Source organism: Lutjanus erythropterus, chromosome 4, assembly GCF_056507025.1.
Source record: "Lutjanus erythropterus isolate fLutEry1 chromosome 4, fLutEry1.hap2, whole genome shotgun sequence".
Lineage (NCBI taxonomy): Eukaryota > Metazoa > Chordata > Actinopteri > Lutjaniformes > Lutjanidae > Lutjanus > Lutjanus erythropterus.
In genome coordinates, this window is record NC_139320.1 from 19030033 (window position 1) to 19050012 (window position 19980).

A 19980-nucleotide genomic window follows, 5' to 3' on the forward strand; every position below is an offset into this window, starting at 1 on the left:
ATCAACTGAACTGCTTGTGTCAAAGTTTTGCACAATATGAAATGAAAAAAGCAGCTATTGTTGAAACAAAGTGTGTAATTTCCTATTTACACAGAGGGATTGTTAATTGTCTCACACTCATGAAACAGCCAGGCAGTGTATGTAATGTACCAGTACACTTGAGGACACATGTCCCAGATCAAACAAGTTTTGGTTTCAGAGTCTCTTTTTCTTCACCTGGCAAATGCTGTTGCCATGGTTTTGACAGTTAGCCGGCTTCACTCATTTGCGTCGCAGTATAGCAGCACCCCTAGCTAAAGCAGCTTTCTCTCTCCTGCCCGCCGTCTGTCTCGCGCTGGCACATCTGTGCTGCCTGCCTGTCTATAATCCTTAGATGTAACCGTTGCACCTGCTACTTTTCACAGAGTTAACTGAAAGGTTATTCGATTTGGAGCAATCCATACAGCTGTCAAGAGATATTTGTCTGCAGCAAGTCACAAGAGTTTTTATATTTCCAATGCTACACTTTCTTTCACATTTACAGACAAATCATCTGAAATGATGAGCTCAGACAATGGATGTGGCCTGACAGGTTTGGTATGTTGTGTGAATGGATGCATTTAGCATGTAATCAATCAGCCACTCATTCACAGACACACAGACATAGAGAGCAGGCAGTAAAACAGTGGGGTCCTTGTGGCCTCTGTCTAGTAGCACAGTCTCAGCTCTATCTGTGGTGGATACTGTCTGAAGGTGCCACAGGCTGGATGCACTCCTGCTGAGATCAGAGGGTTAGCTGGGACAGGAGCACTGTATCTGTGTGTCTGTGTGTGTGTCTCTGTGTGTGTGTGTGTACATCTTTCTCTTGTGCCTCACATTCCAAAATCTCCTCTGAGAGCGTGTGTGTGTGTGTGTGTGTGCCTGCGAGTGCGTGTGTGTCTGTGTGTGTGTGCCCTGCTAAATCGTGTGCATGTAAGTGCACTGGGAAAGTAGCAGGGCCTCCCTGAACAAAGGCTCAGCTCTTTTCTGAACAATTAGCTTCGCTAAAAAGGACATCTCTTCCTCCATTAGCGGCACCACGTGCCCCCCATCACTCCATTGTGCAGATAATTCAATTATCCCCACCCCCCTCCGAGTCTCTTTGCCTCCCAGACCTCCCTCTTCTCGTCTTGCCCTCCCTCCTCTCTGTTACCACCGCACGAACAGATAAAGCTCCGCTATAGTCCACAAAGCTAAAGGGAAAATACATCAGTCTGTGGTTTTAATTTGTTTCTCATCGAATAAACGAAGGATGTATATTCCTATAAGTACTGGAGCAACACTCAACACTTTTACCATCACCGGTGTACACTCATTGTAGTTAACAGTCTGTGAATATTGCTAGGATCATGATATAAACATTAAAACAATGGGAGGTCTCTCTCAGGGGTCATTAAAGCGCCACCTTTCCTGATGAGCTGGCATCTGTTGCATCATCACCCGTCAGTGATTGCATGCGTTTCAGAACTGCATGTTCTCCAACTGAAGTGGTTTGTAATTAGTCACCGCGCTATCAAGAGGAACTTACCACAGTAACACTTCCTAGAAATAAAACTTGTACAACTCTGGGAAAGAGAAGTTTAAAAAACTAGATGCTTGGCTGATGCTTTAGAGCTGGGGTCCTCAACCTACTGGAACTTAAAGGGATAGTTCACCCCAAAATTAAAATTCAGTCATTATCTACTCACCCGCATGCAAGATCAAGGTCGAGTTTAGTTTTTTAGTCCATAACACTGCTGGAGTTCCACAGGAAAACAGCGTTGCAGAACCTCCCATACAATTTGAGTGAATGGTGACCAGCTTTCAAATGTAAAAAAAACAACTGGGGAAAAAAAGAAAACACAAAAATGCCTCCATACTACTCGTCTGGCATAATCGGCATAATCCAAGACACATGCATGTACATGTGAACATGGCTCCAAGTTAAGGATCTACAGTGAATATTTAGGCTAAAAACACGGTGTAAATTATGTCTTTCAAGTCAACTTGGCATGTCAAGGCTTTAGGAGACTTGGATTTCACCAGACAAGCAGTATGGAGACATTTTATCTGTTTTTGTTGTTGTTGTTGTTGCTGTTGTTTTTTTTACATTTGAAAACTGGTCAGCATTCACTTAAATTGTTTTGGAGATTCTGCCATGCTGCTTTCCTGTTACTCCAGCAGTGTTTTGTGGCCTAAAAAAAATAAATTCGACCTTCAGCCAGCATGAGTGTGAGTAGATAATGACTGAATTTTCAATTTTCTCTTTAAGCCTACCCTCTAACATTTCTGATGGCCATGAAAATTATGAAAATTAAAACTGTGGAAAGTATGCATTTTAACTGGACACTTTTGATTTTTGTGAATTCTTGAGCACATTTGGATATAAAAATAAAAAGGTTTAGAAATTACCAAGGAGCTCTTGTTCATTTCAGTCTAACCATTTGGTAGTGCCACTGCCTCTGGGGCCCACGAGATGGCGTCCTGAAGCCCACCAGTGGGCAGCAGCCCAGTGGTTGAAAATGGCTACTTTAGAGCAGAGCATCTCTTTGAAATGCAAACAGGACAGTGGACAAAAAACATTAACACTGTGTATCATCTGGCTTTAGTCATCAGTGGGAAAGGGTGCAATTGGCATTTACTCTCAGGTCAAATGACTGCAGTGGTCGCAGATATTTATCGACTCCTGCTCCGATCAGCAGTGATGTAAACATGACATCCAGGTGGACGTGCACATTTTCATACCTTTTCCAGCAGCAATGGAGGCTTGTTGCCACCTCTGTGACTCTTTTGGCTCTTGTACATACATGCTGGCATAACTTGACCTGGTTTGACAGTGCATTTTTTAAATGGTATGCACTCATCTTTACTCAAGCAACTGTAAAACGGCAGATGAACACATTTCATTTCCTATAAATTCTTCATAATAAAGGTCTATTTTGTTTCCTAAAAGTTTTTAATTATGAAGCAGTAAAAAAAAGTATATGTTGGGGTTTCATCAGCAGTGACAGCTCCTATGAAACAGGAAAATAAGGCAGATATATGAAAGTAAAACCAGGGAACAGAAGAGAAACTACACTTCAAACCACAGAGATTCGATTAGAAGCTACAAAAGTACCAAGAGCTGAACATACAGACACTTTCTCTCTGGTCTCCTCCACAGACGTGCTGAAAATCAGATTTCGAGGGAAAAAAAGAAGGAAAAAAAACAGAAAGGCAAACTTGTCAACTGGCAATGGGAAAGGAGGCAATCTCCTATTTTTAGCAGGTTTAACCTTGTTTTTAAAAAATGCTTGTACACACTCATTTTGATATAATAACAGATTAAGAGGTCTTTCTTTAAGAAGGGGGCATGGCAGGGCCAATAGATTTTAGTGCAGGACAGAGAAAGACATTTCTTAAGGTCAAGAGTTTTTATTTAGAGAAACACTCACATTAATGGCCTCTCAAAATAAAAAGTATATTCACCAGAAATTATTCTTTGTGATGGTTTCCTTGTAGTTCATCAAAGCAGTACTTTGAGTTATGGGGTAGAAATTCCAGAGAGACTTTCCTGTTAATGCCTGATTTTCAATGCACAATGTAACCACTTCTCAGAAGTCTAATGTGGAAACTCAAATAATTCAGGTTTCGTATTCTCTTTGAAAACTTCAAAACCTACAAATGTACAGTGTAGAAGTAACATATTGCTTCTTTCCTCAGAACTATCATCACACTATACAGTTCCAGTCTAGGACCATGGCAACAGCATAGCCCATTCCTCCACAGTTGTCTGTCGCTTTTCCGTGTTTCCACTCTTGTTTTGTTTTATTGTTGGAGGGGGAAGTGTGTGCCGGCCTGATTAGCATCACTGTTTCCTCCTTTCCCATAACCCCCCAGACCCCCGCAGGCTGCCTGTTTACTTTTAGAAATAAAAAATGGGCCTGCGCCCGTGAGGACGTGCCCCTCATCAGAGGCGAAAGCCCCCCTGTCTCCCCCCCTCATCTTAGATCCTCCTCCCCTCATCTCCTCTCCTCCAACCAACACCAGTCCCAGTCCTGTGACTTATCCCTCTCCTTATCCGTCTTCTCTCCTCAAACTGTATTCCGCCCACTCTCCTTTGCTTTCCACCCCGATCCCCTCCTCTTCCAACTGTCCAGCTGTCAAATCACATCAAATAAAACAGGCCAATGGTCCCTGAGTGCCAGATCACAGCTGTGTCTGCGTGTACTAAATGGGAGGGCATGTTTAAATGTACAGTGAACTCATGAGTGCCTGGGAGTGGATCTGTGTGTGTGCGCGTGTGTGTGTGTGTACGTGTGTGTGTGTGTCTACTTTACTGAATGGGAGGATGCAGTAATACAATACACACCAGAGTGCAGGGTGTGAATTTAATGAATGAATATGTGGAGTGTGCATCACTGCAGGATGTTGGTGGAGTGTGTATGCGTGTGTGAGATATCTGTGCCTGGATTTCAATGAGATCCCACAGAAGTACGCACTCACACATTTTTTCTACGCACTCACACACACAAACACACACACAGTGAATTTCCACAATGGGAATTTACAGCAGGCCCTCTGGTGTGAGGGTTGGATAGTGAAGAGTAGAGCTGGGTTAGTGTAAACATCACCATGGCATGGCTGTTGTCAGGAAGCAGTGTGTGTGACATTGGGCTCCGGGCCAAACATGCGATGGTCCTTTAACATCCAACATCCCCGCCTCACATCTGCTCTGTACTCTTTCTTTCTCACACTCACACATTTCATTTTAACAGCACCCAATCCATTCACAAAGACGTGACTCGAGCTCAGTAACTTTCAAAGTTAAATAAGATATATGACAGTGGGTTTAGTTTGTGAGATAGTTAGGAATGTTGTCAACTAAGGACTTACCTTGAACTACTGCATCAGCAAATTATTTTGAAATGGCTGATTTATCTTTTGAGAATTTCAATCTAGTTTCAACATTTTCAACATTCAAATGTAGAGAGATGCAGAATTTATTCAAGGTAACAAGTTCAACTTTATCTGCTGTTCTCAAGTGGTCAAAAAGTAATTTAGTAAGTGTACTACTGGAATAAAATAATGTACTGTTGCTAATGACACTTTTACACACCTGAATCAAACAGAATAAACTCATTACTCTCCAGAGAATCTTCAGTTAATCCTGATTAAACAACCAGTGTGTAGGATTTAGTGGCATTTAGTGGTGAGCTTGCAGATTGCAAAAGCCTCATCTAACTCCCCACTGACACAATTGTGTTACCTGATTAAGTGGACAGTCACTTTATGCAACAGACATTTATCAAAATCTTTATTACTTTAAATAAAAACTTTGTTACTGTTAATGTGGTTAAAAGGATGAATGTTATGCAACATGACTTCAAAGTAGAAATCTCTGAGGTGCCAAATCACAGGAAGGTGAAGTCAGTTGTACTGTACCACCATTTCTAATTATACAACTCCAGACTAATTGAATAAGAAGGTTTTGAAATAGGAAGTGAAAAAAAAGAGGTGACCGTATTTTCAGTTTGAGAGAAATGAGAAATGAGTCAAAGCAACGGCTGCAGGGTGTGGAGTCTGTCAGAGGTTACTGAACTGCTTTTGAGGTTAGCACAGACTCATAACACCATATGCTGATAGCACAAAACCTTCAGCAGCTCTTTATGACACCACCAACAAGAGCTAAAATGACTGTAACAACATCTCCAGGTGGCTCTGATACTCTTAGACCTGTGCTCTACATAGTGTAAGATTTAGGAGAAGGATGAGAAGAAAAAAAAAGGTCAGTGCTCGGTCATTTTTTTCCACTCAACAATGTTTATGTCAACGGTTTAGCGCTGGGAGCAATGAAGTGAGGGCTCCAAAGGAGTGTGTCTCTGGCAACAAACATCAGCAAATCCCATCAAATCCTGACTCCCTCTCGTACACACAGACACACAGATACACACACACATGCACACTCAGCCCCCCTCCACCTCTCCAGAGACCAAACCAGAGGCTTGGGAAAAAGATGGCCGCCCTTTGGCCCCCTGCCTTGCCCCCTGCATCCAGCTCAGGGAGGTGACGGAAGAAAGCTTGTGCCCCCCAGCACCCCTACCCTACTCCCGTGGCGTGCGTCCCAGTCCACCGGTATCAATCACTTTTGAGGACGAGTGAAGGCCAGAGTCAAACGCAGGCAAATGCACTGGAAAGAATGTTCCAGTTTAAAATAAGACTCATTGAAAAAAAAAAAAAAAAGAAACAGAGAAAAAACAAGAGGAAAGAGGAATGGAAGCAACAAAATGCAGGGCATCTGGTTATCCCCAGAAGAAAAGACAGAGAGAGATGGAGAGTAAAAGAGAGAGGGAGGTGGGGTATCTGGTAGAGCCATTGCCCTCAGGGTCAACATCACCAACATCAGCCAACGGGCCAAGCCAAAAATGTGTGTGTGTCTCTTCTAAAAACTAAATGAGGGAGTTTAAATGTGTGTGTCAAGATCACAGACAACATGTGTGCCAGAGTGTGATTGAATGCCCATTTAGCATTCCAGTTAACACAAAGTCTTTTGTTTGCTCAAAGTCGTTTATTCACAATGAACTGTTAATTAATTCTTCATCATTATGAAACAGTTTGAGTAAAAAATAAGGTGAAGCTGGGCATACACTGTATGATTTTATTAATCTTATTGTCTAATTCCAACTCCTACTCTAAAAGTAAATCATCTGCAATGTATGTGCTCATGCTCATCTGGTATCCGTTCCAAAACATCTAAAAACTAGAATCGCCGCCCTTTAGTGGTATACTGCCACAAACCACTCAAGTTCCAGTTTACATCCATGTTTGTCTAGACACATATGAAGATTCTGAAGGAATTTAATTAAATGTATTAAGTTTATTTTTTTGGCCGAATGGAAGTTATGACTATTTTGACATGTGTGATGCCAGTGAATAATTTCCAGTGAGAAACATGCTGTCTTCACTAGAGACTGTTTCTACAGAGAAATACAGAGGACTGACAGAGAGCTGAACACAAGAATGTCACAGTGAAGTTCACCTTTGATCATTCAGATCTAAAATGTCATTGTTTCATAATGTTATCCTGTAAGATATTTGTGTGAAATTATGTCAAAATAGCACATGAATCGTTGAGTTATTTCCAAAAGCATATTTTGTGAGGTCACAAGGACATTGACCTTTGACCTCTTTGATCAATCATCACTCCCCCCCTGTACACTGCATGGCAAAAGACACCTGACAAAGTGGAAATTTACACTGACTCTAAAATGAGTCATGCAGCTCAAAAGTTGCGTCAGAACGAACAGTGTATGCCCAGCTTAAAGCTATAACAAGGAGCTTTTAACAACTAATGTTGATAACAAACAACTATCTATTTAGCCTGAAATCACCAGGAATTTGTCAGCTCTTTTTCCACCCCTGAACCTACAACCAATCAGAGCAATGAAATGTCTGAGGTAGCGCTGAGCAACTCATGCAGGCAGCAATTTGCCATTATAACATCTAGTCTGAAGAAGAAGAAGAACAATCTATGCAAGATGGGGTGGTGCCTGGTCTGTATTCAAGTAGGAAATAATGGCAGTGTGATCACAACAGTACACTAAAATTTGTTTCTGCTACCAATTGAGGCAGGAAATAGGCAAGGCAGTCACATAATCTTGATTTTATCAGCACTGCCTAGTTTGACAGCTTTATCTGAGATTCTTCAGCCTGGTGCATTGCACCTGGAAACATGTGACTTTGCAGATGTGGGCCAGTGATGCTCCTCCGCCAGCCATCAAATGAAACTTGCCCCATATTAAATAAATGGTTGTGACTGGCCTGAAACAAGTCAGAGAGATTGGAAATCAGTTTGAACAGGAGGGTGGCCAGACATATCGGCTAGAGGAAATGAAACATAAGCAGATTTGTCTGGTTCCCAGGGTGCTATCTATTAGGACTGATGAAAAATGATTTATCATTAAATTTAATCCAAAAATACCATTACATTTCAATGTGTTGTACAGTTATGGGTGATCAAAATCAACTAACAAATACAGTATACTTGTAAAATTTGAGCATGACTGAATGTGCATTTCTTCTTCTAGTACCATGTTTAAGGTCAGACTGTCCATTTCTTACCTGTTGGGCACATGTCATGTCCGTTGGGTACCTCCTGCAAGGGTATATCCTGGATGTAAAGGGGCTGTGATGGGTAGTACTGCTGCTGAGGGTGTACCACACCTGGGAACTGGGCGTGAGGGCCTACTGCCACCCCTCCACTCTGCCTCTGGAGACAAATAAAATACAGAATACTTCAGCTACAGTTAACTGAGAAAGACAATCCAGTTGATTTATTTCTGTACGGTTAGAGGTGCGGCTGAAGAGCACCTCATAGATATGAAGCTAAAATGCGAACTTGAATTAAAACACTTTAGCCTTGAATAGGGATCTGTTATAGGGGAGACTTGGAAAGGTTGCAACACTTTTTGCATTTCTCTCAATAACTCAGAGACTATTTGTATTAGACCAACCACATTTCTATACATTAAACTTAACTCTATCTGCTAATTTCCCATACCATGATTGCATCTGGCATATCAGTTGCAATATTTATTTGAAAGGAAGAATTCAGATGTTCCAACTCACCCCAACCCTGGTGACAGTTGCTACACAATAAGGGGATGTTTGCTACATATTAAAATACATTAAATTTCACTAATTAACTAACATTTGCTTTTTGTCTTAATAGGTATTGTGTCCTGAAAATATACGTTTTACTGTAATATTATATTATTTATTTATTTTGTAATATTTATCATATAACAGCTATTGTTTTATGATAGAATAGGTCTAGGGTGAACTATGCTTTCATCTTGCTCATGATGACTTCTTGAAAAATACTGTTGTGCGGTGTGTTTTGGTATGGCTGCTTAGCTTGGGGACAACATGACCAAAACACATGCTGTACAAGACACTTGAAAGTCAAAAACATAATGTTAACAACTAAGTAAGTTTTCATGAATTCATACAAAAGGTCAGTCCCCAGTGTGTCCCCAGCTATTAGCTCAGTAAAAGGTTTATATCTTTATATATAAAAGTTTACATAATGTAACAAATAAGTTTAACCAGAGTTTTATTTGTTAACCACTGAAAAAAACATTATTCGTGTGCCTGATGTAGAGAAAGATCAAGCTGGAAACAACTGGCTTGGACCAACAGGGTAACCTTGGGTTTTGAAAACAATTTTTTCATTGTTTTCCTGCACAGATAACCCTTGCAGCTAAATTTGACTCATTCAGTTTATCTTTGCTGTGTTGTTTTATCCTGCTTATCACAGAAATGTTCACGTAAGAGGCTGCACTGGGGGGAAGTCTAAAGTCAGCACTTGACATGGGAGCTAAGAGAGATACGAAATTCTATGTGGATACAAGAGATAGTAGGGAAGAAGATAGCCACTTGGCCATTTTTAGCATATCAAAACCTCCATTTGACAACAAACAAAAAGCTCAATAGATATTGTTGAACATTTCTGTTTAGACGTGATGTGAACGGGGAAAGAGAATTTTCTCACAAGAATGAGTCTAACTAGATTAAATACAGAGTATTATCTTCATTTCAGAAAAGATTTGTCATTACAGGAATTGATCATTTCATATTTGTAACACACAGAAAGAGATTTAGAAGCAATGTATCAGTTAGTGTAAACTACAATAAGAGGGGTGTTAGACTGTCATAATGTTATACAGTATATCATATGTAACTGACAGACTGTCTGACAGAGTGACTGCCCATCTGATAAGCAGGCCCTCTTTAAGCACAGCAGCATTTATCAGTAGCCTGCCAGCTTTATGGATGGCAAACATGACCAGAGGATCAGGGAGGCAAGTTTATGAGGTCCTTCAGAGGTTTGAGTGGGACGCTGCCTTCTCCTATCAGTCCCCTCAGCAAGGGGGGGGGAAAGTTAGATAGGCATGGATTATTTATGGATTAGACAGACAGACTGCTGTAGATAACAGCAGACACTATACCATCAACACTGTCATATTCTTCGATCAGTTCAAGTGTAGAATAACTTTCGGTGCGAGGTCAGTCTACAATTTGGAAAACGAACATGGAAATCTGACAACAAGCTTGAAGGAGCCTCATATGCTTTTCTAATTTAAACTAATTAACACTGACTACTGTAGCATACATTTTCATATGTATCTCCAGTCCCCAAATTAACATCTTAAAGTTTGTATGTACATCAGTTACAAGTCATGCGAAAATTAAAATCTGACCCTCACCTGTCGCATCCTGACCAGGGCCGTGTATGTTATTTGATTTTATTGGCCTGCTTTTTTTCTTTTCTTGTTGTTTGTGTGTTTCTATATCCTGTAGTGTCAGAGCAAAAAAAACTTATAACACTATATCACAAAAAGACTTTGCAAACATACACACGATGATTAGAGGGGAAAATGTCCTGCAGGCCAAACATTGGTGACAAGTGCATAGTGTGAACAAACACAGAATAAGACTAACTGCCACCAAAATCTCAGATGTAAATTTTCACTCCTGTGACTGACAGCACGCACGCATTTTTCTCAGTGTGGTGATCCAGTCCTCTCTTGTGCAAGTTCAAATGACTGACTGATCTGAGCATGTATAAACAGATCTGTGTATTTGATGTTGTGGCTCCTGCCAGAGCTTTTAAAGCCTTTTTGAGAATTGAGTGCCGTAATAGATTTGCTAGTTTGTGCACGGTTGATTGTTAACATGTTTTTCGTCACCCCCACTTAACCCATGGAAAAGTTGAACATATATGTCCAAGGGTCATTTCATTTTTGTCACAATTCTGACATTTGTGGTTGTATACTGTACAGTACTTAAAACATAGTAATTACTTCATTAATTCCCTCATTATCACGTGTGTCTGCCTCCCAGTGGTTCTAAGAGGGAACTGCAGTTAACAGACGCTCCTGCATGCTAACAAGAAAGCACTGATAATAGATGGCAATAACTAGCAGAGCACCTTCCGCCAAGGCCAATCGTCCAGTCATTTATGACAGGGGTTTTCAAAGTCTTAGACTGTGGGCCTTGGAAAAAAGGTGACCCAATTTTGTTTACTTGCTTAGTTTCACTCAATTTCTGGATGTCTGCGGGATCATGATGTTATTTGACAGCCAGTCAACAATTGTGCCGAGATAGCCTAATGCTGTAGTTTCACATAATTTCAGACCACACGAAATACATAAAAAAAAAGGTCTGTCCAAATGCATTTATTAGTTTCCTTGTTGAAGTGTCATTACCTCAGCTGTAGTGTATCCATCATGTTTCATGACAATCACACCTGTACAAATTCCTGCTGACAAACACTCTGAACTGAAAACATAACCTCCTTGGGGGACGTAATATTAGAAGTGCATGTTGGCCCACTAAAGCAGTTTACAATCTTCATGTAATTGAGTTGGCATTAATGGTATTAGTGATTTCTGGAGATCATCATCTAACACACTATATCCACTATCTAGTATTTTATTATATGCAAATTCTGAGTGTGAGGTTTACGCACCATACAGTGCACTCGAAAATTCACACAAAAAGAAGTGCTGATTCCATGAACATTACTTTCTGCTACAAATGCAATGTGTCAGATTTTATAGATGCAAAAATTACAGTCACAACAACAGTCAGTGATGACTTCATGAATGTCTCTCTCAAATCAAACGTACATATTTTTAGTCTAACCTGTAGTGCTGTTTATTTGCCGAGGTTGTTTTGGTGTGAGTTACATGAAACTACTCACAACGGGTTGTAGATTATCGTGAGTAACCGGGTCATGATTTCTGGAAAGAGACATTGCTGTTGAACTGTTTTTATGTTTCTTTTTAGGCACTTTGTGCCCCACAAGCTGCTATCTAGTCCATTATATTGGAGAGAAGTCAGACATCTCTATGGTTTATGTCTCCATAACTCTGCAACTCACACCAAAACTGACCAGCACTACAAATAAGAGGGAAAACACACATTTTTGATTTTGGGGGGAATGGTACCTTTAAAATGTCTATATTGTAAAGAATGATGAATCAGTGAACAAAGGACTGATTTGAACTATTTTTGTGGAGAAAACTAAATCAGAAGGTCGACTGCACAAAGAAGAGAGCTAGAAGTGTTGCTTATGTTACATGCACAACAAGCTTCACACTTTTTTATAAACTAAGTGCAGTGTAGTGAGGTGACTTCTGGCATTTTCTAATTGCTACTGGCTGCTTGGAAGCCCAAATTTTTTCCATTGTTCTCTGCACACAGTCTTTGTGAAGCATATAAAACACTGACAGTCACTAAAGTGTAAACACATCAGACCCTACTGCTTTTTGCTGATAATTCATGTAAATTTGAGAGAATAGAGCCACCGAGGTGACCCAGGTTCACCTTTTGACCAAGTCTGCCCTGGTATACAGTAGTCTCAATTTCAAAGGCAAGCCCCACCACCTGAGCCAATTAGGAGCAGGGGAGCTGTATCCTTCTACGTTTTGTATCAGGCCAGGGTGGGGTTGCCATTTGCATATAACCTCAGTCTCTTATCCTAATGTGCCGGCGCTCTGCATACAAATGGAGGCATTTATTTTGCCGCTCCTTGGCCTTCACCCTTCAAATGCTCATCTGACAGGAATCCCAATGTTCCTGGCTGCCACTGTCTCTGACTCTGTATTCAGCTCTCTCATTTGGAAAGCGTTAAGAGCCTTGGTGTTCTTGCAAACAGACTGCTGCAAAGCACTGTGAGGCTAGCTGAGAAAAGTGTTATTCAGTAGTGATGGTCTGACTCTAATTTGATTGGTTAGTGGCAAGGTTGGAGGCCCACAGGTCTCAATATTTACAACATTACTTGCTAAAGAGAAGTGCATCTCGGCGCAGGGTGGTTGTGCAACACAGAGGGGTTCATAAAAGCAGTTTCGCAGCCTTGTAAAAAATCTTCTTGTTCAACAGCTCTGTTTCCTAACTTTTGACGAAATCATGAGGAACAGCATGTACACACACACGATTAGTACAACTACGGTGGACTAAAATGGACAGGAAAACTGTTAAGATAGAGTGTGTTCCTGTGAAGTGATGGGATCCAGAGTTGCTCACACACATACGCGCCTCCTGCACACATTCCTGTGCTGCCATGTGGCTAAACAGCTAACACACACGTATACACACACTCAGACCCTCACACTCCTGGCCGGCTGTGTGGCAGGTAGCTGAGGCAGCCTTAACACTGAGATAATTTACGAGGGAGGTCTTACCATTGCGCCCAGACGGTCACAGGGGTGAAGGGCCGGGTAGGAAGAAACTGGATCCATGTAGTAACTCATCACGGACGCTGTGGACAGGAGGAGCAGGGCCTGCTGAAGGGATCAACACACAAACAGACGAGGCAGGGTGGAGTGACCTATCTATCACTCGCTGTTTACGCTCTGTGTGCAAGAGTGCGGTATATGCTGTGTATGTGTGTGGGTGTGGGTGTGTGTGTGTGTGTGTGCGTGTGTGTGTATGTAGGTGTGTGGGAGAGGAGGGAGAGAGGGAGTGAGAGGGAAAGGGGTTACAAAAAAGAGAAAAAAGAGGGAAGAGTAAGAAATTTGAGCTGGGTTTCAATAACCTGCAACTACAACCCGACTAATTTATCAGTCAGGGGATATACTGGCCTGATTTGAGCCTATTACATACATATCAGCATCAGCGTATATGTTTACTGATATGTACTGATATGAAAACTTTTTTTAACATATACGCAGAAAATGATGCTTGAGGTGATTTAGATTTAGCACACTGGGCAACATTTATGAGGACAAGAGAAGCTGGCAGGTGTAGATACTGACTAAATACTTCAAATATTCAGAAACTCACTGATACTGAACAGCACTGATGTTTATTTAGGTATTTATTTTATTTTTATTTATTCTTTATTTCTTAGTGACCCTTTCTGGTTGAACAGTTGTTAGATTATTTAAACCGTTGCATAGTCGGTGTAAAATCAGTGCACAATCTACATAGAAATGTCTATTTTTATTCCAGCTCAGAATTTCACTATGTATCGGCCGTCATAGCAGTAATCTGCAAATTTTTGCCGTCTAAAATCGATATCATCTCAAAAATCCCATATCGGCCGGGCTCTACCTGCAACGTCATCTCCACAGTTAAACCAGTGGTTTGTGACATTTTACACACAATATCACATTCAGTCTTTGTTTTAATTAGGTTATTGGGCTCATGGGAGTGGCTTGATGCATTTCTTTCAAAGTAAACACTTGTTTTCATCTGGAAAAAAAAGCATTTCACCTAAAGCAACCCATCCATCCAGAAGCTTGTCAACCTAACATTTCCATCGCTTCTCTCTATCACTCTCTTCTCCTTCTCTCTCCCCTCATCTGCCTCACCTCTTCCTCCTCCTCTTTCTCCTCCTTCTCCTCTTCTCCTTCCTCTTCCTCCCCTCCTGCACACTTTGCTTATCACTTAACATTGTTTACTTGAAGCAGCATCAACAAAAGAGGCTGCAAACTGAGCTGAAGGGTTACATTAGAGGAGGAATGGTGTATATGGGCAGTGGCAGGTCCCATCCTCCTCACATTCATATGTTAAGCAATTTGGCATATCTAGTTTGTGGCAGCTGCTGACAGACTGAGGGAAGATGCGCCACTGCTCAATGCTTGCAGATGTTCAGATTCAGATGCTCTTGTTTCAGAGAAAAAGTACCCATACACAAAGTGAATAATGTGCAAATCAACTCTGTCATTCAGATGCATGCACCACCTTTAGGCTTTTACTTAAATGTGATTTAATGGGGCAAAAACAGGAAATAAAAGAAATTATTCATATAGCTCTAATTATACATTTTGTATAGACATAGATCCTGTTTATGCATTGTGTATTTTGATGGCTCTATTTCAGTTTCAAGCCCACAGAGTGAAGAAAAATGAAGGTGAAGTTCATTTCAAAAAGAGGAAAAATGTGCATGCAACTTTATTTTGCTTTTTTTTAATATGACGTTTTGAACGCTGCGGAAAGGTCGCAAAAATAAGCAGAGATGAAACAGGTCGAAAGAAGCGCATCTCAATTAAAAAAGCGCGCTGCACGCTTTATGAGAATTCCTGACGGGAAAAGAAGTACAAAGTTTAAAGCCAACACTTTCACCCTGATGCATCAAAGCAGCGCCGAGCAGCGATAATATCACACGCCCTCTCATCCTATCAACGGATTTCTAGTTAATTTGGTACAATAAAACTTTACACTTACCGACTGTCTGCGGTGGGAGAAGTTTCCTGTAAACTGGGAGCGCTGGGCAGCTGAGTGTGACAGCTGAGCGGTGGACTGCACAGATGCTGTACCTGCTTGCAGCGAGTCCCACAGAGGAAGAAGGAATATTATGCACACTTTTAGTCCCTCCCTCCCTCAATCACACGGTGATCCTCTCCAAAAAATCTGCTTTCCTTTGTGTGTAGACTTTGGACTTCACATGCAGCCACAGCACAGGTGTAAACTTGCAGAGAGCCTGTGGTAGCCAATAATGGATTTAGTGTGACCTAACTTTTCCAGTCTAATATCCCTCTAATATCCACTGTACTGCAAAATTATTAAATCCTGTGGATGAATTATATTCATCCAACATCAAGTCAGGTAGGAAGTTTTTTAATGTTTTGCAGGAAAGTCAAACAATGAAGTTCAGATGAGAACTGATGTGTCATTTTAGACTCATTCCTTAAAAAAAAACAAAAAAAAAAACAGTTCTCTATTCTGTCCTAGTTTTGTCAATGAGATGATCTGTTTTAAATCAAGCTGAATTTGAGTGAAGTTTGGTTTATTTGTTTGTTTGTTTTCGTCTCACAGAAAGCCAGAAGTCTTACTGGGGAAAATAGCAGGAAAGAGGCAGGAAAACATCACAGGGAGTGGGGGTGTGATGATAATGACAATGGCTGATCTTCCTGTGATGTTGTCATCTGGAAAAAAAAACAACAAAAAAAAACGTGTATGTGTGAGGTTTGTTTAAAATGGCAATCTGCCATTTTTTTTTACTTTTGTGTCCCTTTTTCAATCAAACTTTAAGCAGCAATATATTGCTGCCCAAAACAGATAACTGCGATCAAAGATGGTGTATTAAATGAATCCCTATTTAATACACAATCTATGGTTGAAGTAAGTTGTTTCCCCCTGCTCCCTCCTCCCCAGACTTCAAACTCAGATAGGTTGCCTGCAGGCTGCAGGGACACTGAACTTACAAGCAAAATTACGCATTGACAGTGACAAGCAATAACAAATTGATCAGCTGCAACTCTTAATTTTCTGTCAATGTAAAGCTGAAAACAAAAGTCCACTGATATTAAAATACATGGATTGCCAGACTCATTAACACATTGCCTAATTTAACCATTATAAACATCTGCTCCCTCTAAAAGATTGTTAATGATTTCTTAACACTGGTTAAGAAATGGTCAAACAAATACAGAATATAAATTTCAAATGAGAACATACTGGCTGTAATCAAGTTTCTGTAATCTCTGATGATATCATGATCATGTTATCATTTAATACAGTAAATATATTACATATTTCTCTTTTAATATTTTTTAAATTTGCTGTTAAATATCTCCTGGCATACAGTTGTATTGTCCTGCACGGTGAACCTCTAAAATCTGGCATCAAACAAGTCTACAACAACCGATCTGAAGGGGTGTCACCATCAAATCAATTTGTTTCTGGTCTTGCCAGAATGAACCTGAGAAGCATCTTCTTCTTGAATATTTATTTACTGTACATCACTGACTATCATATCATCCTCCACCTCGCACCTCCTAAGCCCAACCAGGAGCATGTGGGACGCTGATTAAAGCTATGACAGAAACGTTGACCACTCTTCTGCGAAATGAGAAGTTACAAGATCTACATCCACCCGCTCTGATAGAGGTTAGTGATAACCAGGTAAGAGTGAAGAGCTTTATCTATTTGCTTATTTATCGCTTTATTTGTTTATTTATTTTCACGCTGCAAGGTCACAAGCTTTCCACTGCATTGCTACCTAATAGCATAGAGTGCAGTCTCTCTCTTTCTCTCTATCAGCTTAACACTCAACACTTGCAAGTCATCTGAAACACCTTGTGACTCCATGATAATTCCGTGACCCTGGTGCAGCATTTGTTTGAATTAGAAAGTGCACGGTTCAAACTTCCTGACAGCCACTGCTCTTAACAGTAAATCTCAAAAGTCTCAGGGTAAGGAGGTGTGTGTGTCTGTGTGTATGTGTGTGTGTGAGTGAAGAGCCGAGGGGTGGGGTCAAGTCCAAGGTGAGAAGCGTGAAGAAGTACCATAAGGGGCTCAGTGGCAGGGAGCCTGCATTTTCTCAAGACCTCGTCTGAATCCCTCTGCTTACTGTGGGCCTCAGCGCCTCAGGGCCCCCAGGGGACACAGATGGGCAACACGTCGAGGGCAAAAGGCGAGGGTATGACTTATTGCCATGTGGAGAGAAAAGGACGGGACGCGCCCCTGTGATGAGACCAAATTGAATAAAAGAGGGATGAATGCGATCCAGATCTTCAGCCGATGCCCCGGCAATGCTGTTTCAATTAGCTGGCTCACCAGTTCAAAGGCGAGGCCCTCGATACACTTCTGCTCCGCATGAAGCCACTATCATCATGTTGCCCCCCTTGCCTCTCGCCTCCCCATTATGGTGCCACCTTTTTCCGATCAGAGCCTCCGTCTATGCGCTGGCTGTGCTCATGTTTTGCATTAAACAGATAGTGAACGCCTTGCCGTCACCGCCAGTAAAAGCTATCATTCAAAAGACCTGTAGGGATTTATGGCCTCAGTAAAGTCTTACAGGGCTCTTGCACCTACATCAGCTGTGAATCAACTGATATAGGTTCATTTCTACCTGAATATCTTTAAATTAGAGATGTTCTGATACCATTTTTTCCTTCCTGATATGGATTCCGATAGCAGAAGTTTACATATCATCCAATACCAAGTACCGAAGCAATACCAATACATTGAAAAATATTATTATTATTATTAATTAACAGGTGTACACTACTAACCCTGTTTGGATTGTAACATGGCCAGGTGCACGTTAAACCCTTTGTAAAACACGAACAAAAATGAAAACCCGAACCCTAGATGACCCTGCTGGGAAGTAGCATGGTCCCGTTTCCGGGTTAATAAATTACGTGGTATCGGATCGTTGCACACACGGAAAAATCCTATTTCAAATAACAATGCTATTTGAAATACTTGCTTGAGTTCATGATCCTCCGTACCTTGTTTTTTCAGAATTGACGGTTTTCAGTGAAACATTCCTCACATGAAACCACCAGGAGATAAAAATCTTGACCCTGTAACATAAACTCTTGAAATGTGACAGAACGGTTTCATGACAGGTTCTTTCACTCTACCTTGAAAGATACAGTATCTGAATTCATGTCAGGGTTTATATTCTTATCCTTACCATCTGTTCAGAAGTGACAGTCCTACCATACTGTATAGTGTGATGCTGAATTTAAACACCATTTGGGGTTACTGTGACATCACTAACACAAAAAGATAAATAATTGAAGGTATAGGTTACTTTAGGTCCAACCAAAATGAGCAGTTTTGCTCCCAGTTTTCATGGATTGAATTAAAAAAAAACCCTAAGACTTAAATTTGTTAAAATCTTTGTTAGTGAGCATGTCTCCTTTTCCAAGAAAATCCAACCACCTGATTAAACAGCAGGATTACTGCACAGATGTGTCTTGGACTGGTCACAGTAGAAGTATACCATCAAATGTGCAGTTTCTCAAAAGAAGACATTGATTAGGCTTTTTTTTTTCCTAGTATGCAGCCCCTTTACTGGTTGGGTTGGATAGGTTTAAGCATGATAAGTGATTTGTTCGGCTTAGGGTAAAAGTATCATGGTAAGCCAACCAGAGGCAGAGTAGGGCAGGTCAGAACTTTGCCCACTTTGAAAAAAATATGGTATCTGCAACCCCATGAAATAGCCATACTTCTTTGCCTAATTAATGTCGTTTTAAAGCTAAACCAGCACATTTTAGAGTGGCCTTTTATTGCTACCAGTCCACACCTGTGCAATAATAATGTTTCTATGCCACCGCGGTCAGGTGTATGGATTATCTTGGCAAAGAAAAAGTGCTTGGATTTCAACAAGTTGTGAAAAACAAAATATGAGAGAAATAAACCATTTGTTTGCAGAAATCCTAGAATTTTTATTTCAATCTAAAAAAAGGGAGGAAAAACAAAAGTGAAATTCCACAAACCTAGTGTTTTGGCAAGGAAAACCAAATGTTTTGTAGATGAAACATGAGTAACAAGAATGGGATTGTCCTGCAGCCCTTGTGTTGTCTTTATCTTGGGAAATTGATGGATTTCTGTCATCTCAATGCTTTTTTTAAATCAGCCCACCAAACCACACTGCTGCCTGTCTTCCACTGGTTCCCTGCATCTTGGTGAGCAGCTCCAGACTGTGAATCCTTTTGTCTCATTTTCTCATTTTGGATCTTCCAAAGATAGCGCTGACAGGTGATATTAATGGTCTTTTATTAGCATCGTCCTGATTGCTACAGATTTTTGGAAGCGAGAGATAGAGGGAAAGAGCAAAAAAAAAAAAAAGAGAGAGAGAGAAAGAGAATATGGAAGTCCTCCGCCCACCACTTCTCACAGGAGATCGCCTCTCTCTTTGATAGCCTGCCCGAATCTGTTCCCCCCATAGAAACTGCCCTGCAGATGTTGTTGCTGTATGCCGACTACAAAGAAGGAGCCCTTTATGAGGAGAACATCTATTTTGGGCCTCAGTGTTTCCGAGCTGTGGTGCTCAGTGAGAAAAGCACAGGCCTAATCTTTCTGCTGCTGAAAACTCTGTTTTATTCCCTGCCCATTATATTTTTAGATAAAAGCCCAGTTCTAATGAATAAAGTGAGGATGTAATATTTTATGACAGTATCAATATGCCATCACCGTGGTGGGCTTGGGCCTGAAAAAGCTTGCGTTGCAATTGGCATCGGCAGAGAGAAAGTTGGG

At 40.9% G+C, this 19980-nt stretch overlaps 1 protein-coding gene across 2 annotated transcripts in view; it reads right to left on the reverse strand.

Moving 5' to 3' along the window:
- Positions 1 to 15323, reverse strand: part of ets1 (ETS proto-oncogene 1, transcription factor) — a 47619-nt gene extending 32296 nt beyond the window's left edge. The window contains exons 1-3 of one of the 2 annotated variants that reach the window (XM_084717211.1): positions 15214 to 15323; positions 13227 to 13421; positions 8098 to 8245 (exon numbers count right to left, since the gene is read on the reverse strand). In XM_084717211.1, the coding sequence (XP_084573337.1) occupies positions 8098 to 8245; positions 13227 to 13295 (217 nt within the window). In that variant the 5' untranslated portion in view covers positions 13296 to 13421; positions 15214 to 15323. The remainder of the gene's footprint in view (positions 1 to 8097; positions 8246 to 13226; positions 13422 to 15213) is intronic. The other variant, XM_084717212.1, reaches the window with a different exon arrangement.
- Positions 15324 to 19980: the final 4657 nt, after the last annotated feature.